The 14,152-nt window shown below is 41.8% G+C and overlaps 1 protein-coding gene across 12 annotated transcripts in view; it reads right to left on the reverse strand.

The window, feature by feature from the left end:
• The window catches only part of LOC23687673 (multiple coagulation factor deficiency protein 2), a 35,265-nt gene that overhangs the window by 20,618 nt on the left and 495 nt on the right, over positions 1-14,152 (reverse strand). For 4 of the 12 annotated variants that reach the window (XM_011495339.2, XM_021838064.1, XM_011495344.2 and 1 more), the window contains exons 3-5: positions 14,031-14,114; positions 13,762-13,943; positions 13,244-13,392 (exon numbers count right to left, since the gene is read on the reverse strand). In XM_011495339.2, the coding sequence (XP_011493641.2) occupies positions 13,244-13,392; positions 13,762-13,943; positions 14,031-14,114 (415 nt within the window). The remainder of the gene's footprint in view (positions 1-13,243; positions 13,393-13,761; positions 13,944-14,030; positions 14,115-14,152) is intronic. The other 8 variants (XM_021838063.1, XM_021838056.1, XM_021838059.1 and 5 more) reach the window with 5 other exon arrangements.

The following is a 14,152-nucleotide window of genomic DNA, read 5'->3' on the forward strand; positions in this document are numbered from 1 at the left end:
CTGAACAAAATAGTCGCTCGAATCTCTGGATCCTGCAGGATTTTCTGATCGGACGAAGGCAGTGGGATTACTGGAATAATGGCTATAGTGTTTACTGCCGTGAATCGCAAGTCAGTTCCATCTGTATTTTCGTCAAAATTGAGTTGAGTTCAGTTTTCAACATCTCTTCCAATGCTCTTTCAGCTACACTAATGAAATAATATAATTTGTTCGGAAAAATTGGGAAAAAACAGCAAGTCAAATTGTCCCATAATGAAAAGTAACCGCATATCAGTCCCACTACAGACTTTCGCACCGTGGAACACAAAAATGTAACTTGTTTTGATCATCTTTATATTTTTCTCGGAAAGATATAGTAATGAAAAGCAAGATGTGAAAGTTTCATTAAGATTGTAACATCTTCCAATCCATGGAGATTATATTAGAGAAATTACTCATGAAATGCTGTGAATTGCTGGAGAATTGCTAAAGAAACTTCTACAGACATTTCTGGAGGAACTTTATTAGGATTTCCAGGTCGAATTTATTGAGAAAGAGTAGTCAAAAGATTTCCACAAATACAGAAGAATCCATAGATGGAATGGAAGTCAGGGTATCTACTCATTTACAGAAATAAAATTCCCTGAGTTTTCCAGGTTTAAAAAAAATCTAGGTTCAATAAATTCCCCAAAACATACGAATAGTTAATTAAAGATGATTAAAAACCTTTTTTTTTTAATGAATGGTATGTTTAAAAATAAAATTATCTAGGAAAAAAAAATTATTATTTTTGTAGTTTTCCACGAAAACCAAGAATGTTTATTCAGTGATCTGAAAGGGCCTTACTTATGATCTTTCTCTTAAAATGGGATTCAGATGTATGGACTTCATTGACGTACCCACAATATTTTTTCTGGTGAGCGTTTTGCATTTTTTTTCTTTGGGGAAATCGAGGCTGATAGTATGATCGTATTAGAAATAATTACATTAGACACCTAGAAGTGTCTAAAAAAGAGACCATACATATATTATGAATAATAAGAGATACCTAACAGGAAGCACGAGATGAGAGTTTGATTGCTACGTTGAACAGACATTTTTCTATGTATAATTCTACGGCCCTTTTTGTAATTTCTCATGACATTACAAGTATAACAGCTTGATTTACTATAGATTTCTTTCCCGTATTACTCCGCAGATCTCTTCAGGAGTTTGTTTTGAAATTTTTTATGAACTTTCTAAATAATTCTTCCGAAAAAAAAAATGTTTTATACCTTCATTAATCCAATCTGGTTTTTTTCTAATTTCTCATTTCCGTTTAGAGTATCTTCACAAGCTCATACAGTAATTCCTCCATTTTTCTTTTTGAAGAATTTTCATTGAAATCTTTATATATTTTCTAGTCATTTATCCAAATTTCAAGCAAAATTTTTAGATTGTTTTGGAAAACATGAATTTCGAAAGAAAATCATGGAGTAATTTTGTGTGAGTTCTAAGTACGACTTCCTTGAATTCCTTCGAGGATCTATGAAAGACCTCCTAAATGTTAGATTTTTTTCATTAATGACAGTTTACACTAGAAGGGTGCATTCTTCACACGAAAAAGAAACCTTCTTAAGGTGAAGATGAATCGAAGCCAACCTTCAAATTTTCAAGAGCACAAATCTGGAGAACCGAACACCCGTTTAAGCTGAAACATAATTGATTGGTCACCACCAGCTAGGGACCAATCGATTAAGTTTTCTGCTTAAACGGATGTTCGGTTCTCCAGATTTGTGCTCTTGAAAATTTGAAGTTGGGGTTCGATTCATCTTCACCTTAAAATATAAACAAATATTATCTCCAAATAATGTTCTACAAGACGTTTTGAAGAAAATAATTGAAGTGGTTGGTTCAAATCCCTGAACCTTGAATAAAGTTTTTAAAAAATCTATGGAGATTGGAAAATTTTACAGAAAAAATATCGGAGAAATGTTTGAACCACAGCAACAATATTTTTATGATATGCTGGAGACATTCCAAGAAAAACATCTGGAGGAACTTAATGAGAAATCCAAGAAAAAAAATATCGAGCAGTTCTTTGAAAAGTTTATAATAGACATCATCGAATAATGCCTGAAGAATTTTTTGAGCAATTCCTGAAAGTAATCGAGGATAAATATTTGAAAAAATCCTTACGAAAATGCCTGGAATAAATGAAAAAATCGGCTTAGGAATTATTGTAGGTTTTTGTGGAAAAGTGTCGAAACAAATAAACTTTTGTGGCAGCGTTAGAGCGCTCTAAGATTTTTGGACCAAATCCTAAAGAAATTCCTCTAAGCATCCATTGAAAAATCGCAGGTAGCATCCCTGAAGAAATTTATGAAGGTATTCAAAAAGAAATCATTGGAGAAATTACTAGAAATCTTGAAGCAGTCTGAAGATCTGAGAAAAATATCATTAAGAACTTGTGGAATAGTCGCCTAATAGATTTTGTAGGTTTCTCTGGAGCCTCTAGAATTTTGCACCAGGTGCTTATTTATTTTGTATAATACCCAAAAAAACAATTTTGTATTTTTTTTTTTTCAAGTTTTCAACTTATCAACTGCTCATGAACTAGGCCCAACTGAAACTGTACTTGCCTTTACCAATTTGGCAACCTTAAGTCCTTGTCTAAACATGTTTTATACTGATTAATTAGAAATCGTTAAAAGGACTGAACATGTCAACTAGCGTTTTGATAGCGGCGCAGCCGACAAAATTTATGGTTGAGGAGATTTTTGCCACAGAACCCACATATTCTACTATCTATTACTGTTTCAAAATAATTTTCCTGAGTGTAGCCGAAATTCCCTGAGAATTCCAGGTTCTTCCAGGTTGAATAAAATTCCCTGAGAATTCCAGGTTTTTTTTCAGGTAGACACCCTGGGAAGTATTCATATAAAACACACACAGAAGAATAATTTAAAACTGCGGCATGAGAATTCTTGTAGAGTTTCAGGAAAAATCCTTAATTGAATTTCTTTAAGCAACACATTTAACATAACATAACATTTTTTGGCTGTCTTGGCCAAATAAGCTGTTGAACATCAATGTCAGCAACTTTTCTAAGCAGCCTAGAGAGCCGTGTAGTTATCGGTAGCGGTTGACTCAACTGGCTAAGAATAATACTACGGATCGCCTGATCCGGTGGTAGAAATCCACCAGTCAGGTAACCCCAATTCCAAGGTGTCATGCGACCCGTGCTGATGGATGAATGGTTGAGGGGGTTTAAAAGATGCTCAATCGCGTACGGAGCCTGGGGTGTACCAGGGCGAACTCCCCAGTATGTAGCCCTTACTGCATTACAAATATGAGTACAAATCAAAACAACAACAACCTTGAAGGTGTCGACTGCCTCTCTCAGTCGGAGCCAATGGTAGTGGAGGACATGCAGAGCAATACTGAGCTAACCGAAGAGCAGTTACTCGCAAGTTCGCAGGAGGATATGCTTACCGACGCAACCGAAGTAAGCAACAAAAATTCAACAAACCATCCGTATCCGGACATCCAACTGGACATGGACGACGATAAGAATTATGGTATAAATGTTATTAACATCCCAGGATCCCAACCATCAGGATCTGAATCCAAAACGGATCCTTCATGTCTTCCGAATAACGCGAATGACCATCAGACGACCAAAATAAACCTCACGAGAGGACAAAGGAAGAAGTTTAAAGCACTGATGCAGAGCGGCGTGAGTCGATCTGAAGTTCTCATTCAACTCGGGAAGGGCGAAGATGAGCTAGCTTCCTCTAAACGTGGCAGGACGGACCTAGACAACTCGGCAACCAGTGAGGACGTCCCCAAACAGAAACGAACCAAGAAACTTCAGGATCCCAGAGATCGAAAATAGCGGAGAAAACTAAACAGCTGGTCATAGCTACAGTGACATGACCAATCGTAGGAAGGTCGAAGTTGTTCCGAAATACTTTCCCACATCCCATCTTTCCACGACTCAGCTTGATGTTCTTCAGGAGGCCCTGCTGTTAAAAGTGGAGAAACAGCTTAATGAGTCGATGAAACCAAAATTCTGCAACCTGCTCTACAAGTCTGGATACATGGTTTTTGTCTGCAAGGATCTCGAGACTGCAGACTGGGTGAAAGAAATAACTCCTTCACTCATCCCTAGGGAAGGTGCCGAGTTGGAAGCAATGGACTAGGAGAAAATTCGGCGTCCAGAACCAATTCGTGCGTTCTTTCCCCAAAGTGCGAAATACTGTGATGAGCGCATAAAAACGCTCATCGAGAGCCAAAACGACATCACAACCTCTAGTTGGCGTATTCTCCAAAGAAGCACACCAAACGATATCCATGTCGAGTGCATTTTTACAGTTGATGGGCCGTCTATGGAGAACCTAACAAAATCCAACTTTATCCTCAACTATCGCTTTGGCGAAATACAGCTGAGAAAAATAAAGGGCAAAACCACTCAGTCGAACAAAAATTCAACTAACAGGCTGCCCCAAGATAAATCTAAGGCAGCCTCCAGCAAAAAACCCACAATCAAACCCTATTAAAAAGGCCAGTCTGCCTGTCTCTAAAGATTCAAGCTCCATCCAAACTCCTAGCTCTAGCGGTGGCAGATTGGTGCCATCCAAGAGAAGTGGATCTGGTAAAAGATCGAATTCGACTACAGAGACAAAAAAGGCTGGCCTAGGGAAGAAGATTGACAAACACGAACACTCGAAACATCATCCAAAACAAATACAAGATGATCCGCAGCATCCAAAGAAGGACGACCGCCGTCCTGGAAACTGCGGCACACCTAAAAATGACTAAGATTATTCAAGTGAATTTCCATCATGCTCGAAGCACAACGGATGTGCTTTGCGGGAGATTCACAAAAGAACTGTTCACTGTGGTTCTTATCCAGGAGCCATGAGTCAATCAATCTCGAATACAGGGTATTCATGTAAACTCATGTAAGATGACAGTCAGCTCTCTCCAAGAGCAGCTATTATGTGACATTGCGTCACTAAATGCTTTCCAATTACAGAATTCATTAAACGCGACATCGTAGCAGTCAAGGTGAAGGTTCCTACCGCTAGGGCAAAAGCTGATATCGTCATGGTCTCGGCGTATTTCCCAGGCGACGCGGAAGATGTTCCTCCTCCAGAGATTGCTGCGCTAACCTCCTACTGTGAATCAAAAAAACATTTCCCTTGTCATCGGATGTGACGCGAATGCGCATCACACTGTATGGGAAAGTACAAATATAAATCCTCGAGGTTTCAGTTACAGTTTCTATCCTCGAAAAAACATTGACATATGTAACACAGGTGACAAGCCTACATATGAAAACGCCATACGACAGGAAGTGCTGGATCTGACTTTATGTAGTCAGTCCATCTCCCACAAAATAACAAACTGGCATGTTTCTGATGAAATATCTATGTCAGACCACAAACACATATTCTTTGAATGGGAAGGGGGTCTAACTATTGCAAAATCGTTTAAAGATCCTAAGAAGACTGTTTGGAAAACCTATTCAGCCACTCTCCGATCCGAAGACTACATCACAGACAAACAGACGTAACACTTAGAACAAATCTTAATCAAAATCATAGTCACGAAGACATGTACGCCCAATGCTATAATCGGTGTGTTTGGCCGACAGGCCAACAGATGGCGGTAGTTTGTAAACGTCAAACACGAACAAAAACGATACGAGCGCTGCGGGTGGTGGATCGGCCACCTACCATATTTTTGAATCGACCGTTAAAAAGGTGGTCGATGAACAACGATGAGAGTGTGACGTCTGTTTGTCTGTGACTACATCATAAATCCTAATATCAAAACAGTACTAGAGTTAGAAATGGCTTCCGACTCTATTGACTGTTTAACGATAAACTTGCGACGATCGACGCGCCACCATATTTCATATAACGGAGGTTATTACAACTAACTTGGAGGTGATGATTTGGAGGTTATTTGGTAATTTGGAGGTTAAAATCTCCTCCAAACACTAGCGATTTTGCGGTGGGATGTTGACGTTTGATGACGAATAAGAACAAAAATTCCTAATGCATATCAAGAAAGCTGTCCGACTAAAACTGTTAGGTCGAGCAGAGATGTTCCTTAGTGGAACAACCATCTTGAAAAGCTTAGGAAAACTGCACGGAGGGAGTTCAACCGCGCCAAACGCTCCACTGATTGGAGTCTATACCGAAAGGTTCTGACAGACCACAACAAGGAAATAAGGCTAGCTAAGCGGAAATCATGAGTCCTCATGTGTGAAAGCATTGAGAAGACTCCCGTAGCTGCCAGACTTCATAAAACTCTATCGAAAGACCACTGCAGTGGTCTGGGAACTCTCCGAAAGACTGACGGTTCGCTCACTGTAGATCCCACAGAAACACTAAGTGAAATGATGAGGACTCACTTCCCTGATTCAATCCCTGAAGCGAGCGTGAACGCTAATGGCGTCTCTGGTCAACAAGAGCTCCTGTCATGGGACTCAAGTACCAAAGAGACGCATTGAAGGTTGTCAAAGAAGCCTTTACGCGAGCAAGGGTAGAAAGGGTAGTGAGATCCTTTGAGCCATTTAAATCTGCTGGCATGGATGGAATTTTCCCAGGGAGCAAACGCTTATTCCTCCCATGATAGAGATTTTTAAGGCCCTTTTAGTCTTAGGACATATTTCAGATGACTGGCGTCAAGTTCGAGTTGTCTTTATCCCGAAGGCGGGAAATAAAAGACAAAACCAATCCCACACCTTACAGACCGATAAGTCTGTCGTCAGTGATGCTTAAAATAATGGAAGAGGTCTTAAGAGAGTTCATAAATTCAAAATTTATGGAAGCAATGCCTCTTTCCAAATACCAATTCGCTTACCAACAAGATCGAGAAAACTTTTCATGCAAAGGAAATCACCATCGTGGCCTTTCTTGACATTGAGGGTGCATTCGATAACGTTTCCTATTCGTCTATACACTGAAACAAGCGTTGTAGTAATGAGAACCATGAACAAGTTCTTAAATTTACTATTCCAATCACGATTGAGCTATCAAGAACGCTTTTTATTTGCGTTTTGGTCTCTTTCAATTCAACCGCATCGAAAGCCAATCCAATTGTAGAAAAACGCAGTGACTGGATGGAAATGGTTGTGAATTATGACATACCATATACGGAAGTCAAGGAAATTTCCATTACCAAAAGATCCTGTACCGACCGGGAATCGAACCCAGACACCTTCAGCATGGCTTTGCTTTGTAGCCGCGGACTCTAACCACTCGGCTGAGGAAGGCCCCTAGAAGAAGAACATAACATAATTAAATTTAGAAAATCTTCTTAGAAGAACTTCTATATGAACATTTGGGAGACAATCTTGAGAAACAACTGGACAAATCTATGGAAGAAATATGGTGAACATATCTGGAGATCCAGGGATAGTCTCTGCAAGGTAGTTCCTGGGCCAATTACTGGATGTAGTAGCGTTGAAGTTCTCCTTGAAATGATTGAAATGATTTCCTGTAGCAAATTCTAGAGCAATTCCTCTAAGCGTTCCTAGAAAAAACACTGAAGTTATTTTTCGGAGAATTGACGAAGGAATTTGTGGAGTAATCCCTGAACATGTTGTAGAAGAAATCCTTAAATAAATTATTATAAGAATTCCTAATCATTTTCCTCGAGTGTTCTCTGACAAAATTCTTCAAGAACCTTTGGAATAGTCACGTAAGCCTGTGTTTTTTGGTTAAAAAAGATACTTTGGAGATCGGCCAATGAAAATAAAGACTTGTGTTTCATCAGACTGAAGATTGTACATAGGTATAACGAAAGTACCTTTTGCGTTAATATGCGATGCTTATGTATGTAATGTTTCACCTAGAAAAAAAAGTCTAGGTAGTTATACGTATTGATCATTGGTCTTTATACGACAATCAAACGAAGTACGATTTTCGATGATGAGTAACACTTCTGAAAACGAGTCGCATTCCTACCTAAACACGAATGAATAATTTATGTATTTCTAATGAAATAAAGACCAAAGAAACAGCTAAAGAGACTCACAAGAAAAACTTATGAACCTCAATCGATCTTTGCAACCTTAATAAGAATTGGTATACTTCAATGAATAGTCTTACTTATTTGGCTTTACATCAATTATCTTGATAAAGCCTCGCCAACAATATTTTGCCAATTCACTCGGTTCATGGCCGCTTCTCTCCATCCTCGACTGTGACCCACGCTCTCCAGGTCCTGGTGCACCTGGTCAATCCACCTAGCTCGCTGCGCCCGCGCTTTATTGTTCCGACCGGATTCGTAGCAAACACCATCTTCACAGAGTCCGGCATTCTGGCAACATGCCCTGCCCAGCGTATCCTTCCAGCTTTTGCTACCTTCACGATACTGGGTTCGCCGTAGAGTTGAGCGAGCTCGTGGTTCATCCTTCGCCGCCACACGCCGTTCTCCTGCACGCCGCCGAAGATCGTCCTTAGCACTCGGCGTTCGAAAACCCCAAGAGCTTGCAAGTCCTCCTCGAGCATAGTCCACGCCTCATGCCCATATAGGACTACCGGTCTTATGAGCGTTTTGTACATCGTGCATTTGGTGCGGGGGTGAATCTTTCTTGACCGCAGTTTCTTCTGGAGCCCATAGTAGGCACGACTTCCGCTGATGATGCGCCTTCGTATTTCCCGACTAACATTGTTGTCAGCCGTCAACAAGGATCCGAGGTAGACGAACTCGTCCACCACCTCGAAGGTATCCCCGTCTATCGTAACACTGCTTCCTAGGCGGGTCCTGTCGCGCTCAGTTCCGCCAACCAGCATGTACTTTGTTTTCGACGCATTCACCATTAGCCCGACTCTTGTTGATTCGCGTTTCAGGCGGGTGAACAAATCTGCCACCGTTTCAAATTTTCTCCCAATAATATCCATGTCGTCCGCGAAGCAAATAAATTGTCCGGATCTCGTGATAATCGTGCCTCGACTGTTAAGTCCGGCTCTCCGCATGACACCTTCAAGCGCAATATTGAACAACAGGCACGAAAGTCCGTCGCCCTGTCGTAGTCCCCGCCGTGACTCGAACGAACTGCAGTGTTCGCCCGAGATCTTCACGCAGTTTTGGACACCGCACAGTGGCGCATGGCCGGACAAAACCTCAAAAATTCATGTTCTCAAAATCACTAGGTAATATTTTATATAGACTTCTTTATCATTTAGTGACAGTTTCTCAAAATTTGAGAGTGATCTGTTTTGTTTTCGATTTTTGGCAGCATTGTAAGTGCGGCAAAGTCAGCAAAATTGGACTGCTTAAAATTCATGAACAATGGTTTACCTATCAAGCTTCAAACAGCCGTATCTCAACGAAATCATAACCGATTTAATCTCAATAGGTTTCATTTGAAAGCGTAGTTGTTAGCCTCTGCTTGGACAATAATTACATGACTTTCAACACATTGAGTTGTTATTTGTACCAAAAAAAGTTTATCGCAATCTTTCTCCAAAATTTAGTTAAATTTTCAAAACTTCGTCCGTTTTATGTGAAGTGTTTCGATAAAATGAGTCACTCACTATGAAGTAGCAAATCATCCATACTTTCTGAAGTGCAACAGTTTTTCTGGCCCCTCTTTGCCCCTAGAGGTGAAAATTACATTTTCATTTTTCATTATTATTTCACCATTTCATCATTTAAATCAGTATAATATGCCATGGCCCGTTTGAAATTTTACTGGATTTACTAAAAGGAAATTAAATATGTATCTCTAGTTCAGGTTTATGCACACATTTTTGTATTACGACTCATTTTTTTGTAATAATAGACTTTTTATTCGATTGGATGAAAATTAAATAATTTTGTCAAATTTCACTAGAAAATCGAATTTTCAATTTGACAGTTCTTTCCAACGGGATGATGTCAGGTATCTAAGATAGGTAATAGCTAACCATTATCAAGCGATATTGGACGTATTAGAGGTTTTGTCCGACCTTTGTATGAAGGACCGCCACTGTGCACCGTTCATCGTTGCTCTGATCAATCTTGTGAGCTTCCCGGGAAAGCTGTTCTCGTCCATGATTTTCCATAGCTCTACGCGGTCGATACTATCGTATGCCGCCTTGAAATCGATGAAGAAATGGTGCGTAGGGACCTGGTACTCACGGCATTTCTGGAGGATTTGCCGCACGGAAAAGATCTGGTCCGTTGTCGAGCGGCCGTAGATGAAACCTGCTTGATAGCTTCCCACGAACTCGTTTGCTATAGGTGATAGACGACGGAAGAGAATCTGGGATAGCACTTTGTAGGCGGCGTTTAGGATGGTGATTGCGCGATAATTTTCACACTCCAGTTTGTCGCCCTTTTTGTAGATAGGGCATATAACGCCTTGCTTCCACTCTTCCGGTAGTTGTTCCGTTTCCCAGATTCTGACTATCAGCCGATGCAGACAAGCGGCCAACCTGTCAGGGCCCATCTTGATGAGTTCGGCTCCAATACCATCCTTGCCAGCGGCCTTGTTGTTCTTGAGCTGTTGAATGGCATCCTTAACTTCCCCCATCGTGAGAGCTGGTTGGTTTCCGCTGTCTGCTGTGCTGACGTACCCATCGCCTTCGTTGTCCTGATCTTCTGTGCCTGTGTTCTCTGCGCCATTCAGGTGTTCATCGTAGTGCTGCTTCCACCTTTCGATCACCTCGCGTCCGTCCGTCAAGATGCTCCCATCCTTATCCCGGCACATCTCAGCTCGCGGCACGAAGCCTTTGCGGGATGTGTTGAGCTTCTGATAGAACTTTCGCGTTTCTTGAGAACGGTACAGCAACTCCATCTCTTGGCATTCCACCTCTTCCAGGCGGCGCTTTTTGTCCCGGAATAGGCGGGTTTGCTGTTTCCGCTTCAGTCTGTATCGTTCCACGTTTTGCCGCGTACCATGCTGCAGCATTGCAGCCCGCGCTGCATTCTTCTCCTCTAGAACCTCCTGGCACTCCTCGTCGAACCAATCGTTTCTTGAGCTCCGTTCCACATATCCGACAATGCTTTCGGCAGCGTCGTAATGGCTGCTTTGACTGTCCTCCAGCAGTCCTCAAGAAGGGCCCTATCGAGCTCGCCCTCATCCGGCAACGCTGCCTCAAGATGCTGCGCGTACGCATTGGCGACATCCGGTTGTTTCAGCCGCTCGAGATTGTACCGGGGCGGGCGTCGGTACCGTACATCATTGATAACGGATAGTTTTGGGCGCAGTTTCACCATCACCAGGTAGTGGTCGGAGTCAATATAGGTGCCACGATAGGTTCTGACGTCGGTTATGTCGGAGAAGAGCCGTCCATCGATCAAAACGTGGTCGATTTGCGATTCTGTCTGCTGAGGTGATCTCCAGGTGTACCGATACGGGAGGCTGTGCTGGAAATAGGTGCTACGAATGGCAATATTCTTGGAGGCGGCAAAATCTATCAGTCGTAAGCCGTTCTCATTCGTCAGCCGGTGGGCGCTGAACTTTCCAATCGTCGGTCTGAACTCCTCCTCCTGGCCAACCTGAGCGTTCAAATCTCCTATGATGATCTTGACGTCGTGGCTTGGGCAGCGGTCGTACTCGCGTTCGAGCTGCGCGTAAAATCCGTCCTGGTCATCATCAGTGCTTCCGGAGTGTGGGCTATGCACGTTGATTATGCTGAAGTTAAAGAATCGGCCTTTGATTCTTAATTTGCACATTCGTTCATTGATCGGCCACCACCCGGACACGCGCCTTGGCATATCACCCATCACTATGAAAGCTGTTCCCAGCTCGCGTGTGTTGTCGCAGCTCTGGTAAATGTTATGATTACCTCTAAACGTACGCACAAATGCTCCTGTCCAGCAGACCTCCTACAGCGCTACGATGTCGAAACCGCGGGTCTTCAGTACATCGGAGAGTATGCGAGTACTTCCAATGAAGTTGAGAGATTTGCAGTTCCACGTACGGAGTTTCAATGAATAGTCATAGATGTGAATTATGAACTTCTTCAGCAGCATTTTGTATCCAGAGAATCGCTCTTTAAATTTGAGAGAAGAAATATATTTATAACTGCTTACAAGAATTACCGTAAAGTACCGATATTTGGCGCGCACTCCTAATTTCGTTCATTGAAACTTTAAACATGGTTTGCGGAAGAAATTTTGGTTGGCTAGTATATTGTACTTTTCTACTTCAGCCATAGTTACATAACATGCAACTTTATAGTCTAATATATATCAAATGGACCTTCCTTAGCCGAGTTGTTAGAGTCCGCGGTTACAAAGCAAAGCCATGCTGAAGGTGTCTGGGTTCGATTCCCAGTCGGTCCAGGATCTTTTCGTAATGGAAATTTCCTTGACTTCCCTGGGTATAAAGTATCGTCGTACCTGCCACACGATATAGAAGAAGAATGTATCCAAAAATATGAATAAAATGGCAGTGAGAGAAATTAGGAGCGTGAGCGAAATATGATAGCATCACGGTAAATGAATATCGGACGTTTTGCGTTTCATAAGAATCTTATGACTGAGAGGAAACCAGTCAAAAAATGAAGTGGTGAACGTTCTCTTATGAAATTCATATGTAATTTGTGGCCGAATGTAACACACAATTTGGGAATTTTCCCCTTTATTCTTAAGAGTGGATTTTTCTCATACATAATACATTGTTCTTGTCGCATGACCAAGAACCCATTTCCCTCTCCCTCTATGTCAGTGACGAACTTAATGGACGACCCTGTAGATATTAAAGTCTAGTGTAGAACATATAAAAGCTCACTTTACCGAAAGTATTGCATAACTTATTAAAGTTCAGTCTCTTTTATGTTAATAAACGGTGTCATTATACTACTAGAATGACGCATACGGATGCATTATGTTTGATTCCACATTGGTGCTGATTATTTGTGCTTCCTACACTTTGTGACGCAGATAACATTTCTTGATAAGCACGCGATAAGTGGTTCTTGAGCAATTGGCAAATATGTGCAAATAACAGAACAAGATTATGCTATCCCACAGAGGTTTCTCAATGGTTGTAGCAAATAATGGAACACAACTCGAACACAAGAAGACAAATGATTATGATTATGGTTATCATCGATGAACTAGTTGCCACCAACCGAGAATGGTGATTTTCGGAACGAACAAGAATCCCTACGAATGTTAACAGATATATCACAAATCACACAGCAATGATAAGCTCTATAGACTGTGATTGGTTGGAATGAACGTTAAAATATTAGCAGAACCATCACGCACATAGATTTACAGCCGTATAGAACATGTAGATGAAGGATTGACCCTGGTGGGTACTTACCGTGCCAATGGATCAGCGACTTGATCAGCTCGCATCCGTCCAGCTTGTTGTTGTTGTCCGAGTCGTGCATCTTGAAGTAGTGGAACTGCAGCTCCTGTTCGCTCATTTTGCTCGTGTCGATCGGCACGTCCATGTGCTCGGCAATGTGCCTAAAATTGAGACGAAGATGCCAATGTAATGACCACTGTTACAATAAGGCTGTCCTAAAATTTAGCTTTGTCAGAAAACATGGGACTCAACCTCAACCTCCAACCTCCTGGGGGAACTCTGAGAAGCTACTCGCATAGTAATGTCTGAGGAAAATTCTGTAGAAATTTCTTATGAGTTCATGGGTCATTGAACTCGTTAGAACGTCTTGGTGGATTGTCTCGATAAATTGCTATGATAAGTATTGAAAAGAGACGGGAAACCTCTCTAAACGTAATTTCTCAAAGTTCTCTCCATGCAGAAGTTTGATTGTAACATTCTTACCCTGATGATCTACTTAGAGAATGAGAATTGCGCAATTTTCAACTTACGCTTTTTCCTGTTGGATATTGTTGGCATTCAGCACCTGTTGCGGCTGTCCATGGTGAGGGGCATGGCCCTGTGGAGGCTGCTGGTGTTGCTGCTGTTGCTGTGGAACCGGTGCCTGTTGGTACTGCGGCTGAACCGGAACCTGTGGCTGCTGATACTGAGGCTGTTGTTGCTGTTGCTGCTGCTGAAAGAATGCGACCATATAAGAAAAAACAGCTCAATGCTTCAAGGTCAACCCGGTGGGAAACCAGTTCAATGAATGGAAAGTTACATAGTGCTGCTGCGGCTGTTGGGGAGGATGCTGATTGTACTGCGGCGGGGGTGGCTGATACTGTTGCTGGGGTGGTTGCTGCTGCTGCACAGAAAGCGGATGGGGGAGGAATCGAAAAAAGC

This window comes from Aedes aegypti, chromosome 1, assembly GCF_002204515.2.
Source record: "Aedes aegypti strain LVP_AGWG chromosome 1, AaegL5.0 Primary Assembly, whole genome shotgun sequence".
Classification (NCBI taxonomy): Eukaryota; Metazoa; Arthropoda; class Insecta; order Diptera; family Culicidae; genus Aedes; species Aedes aegypti.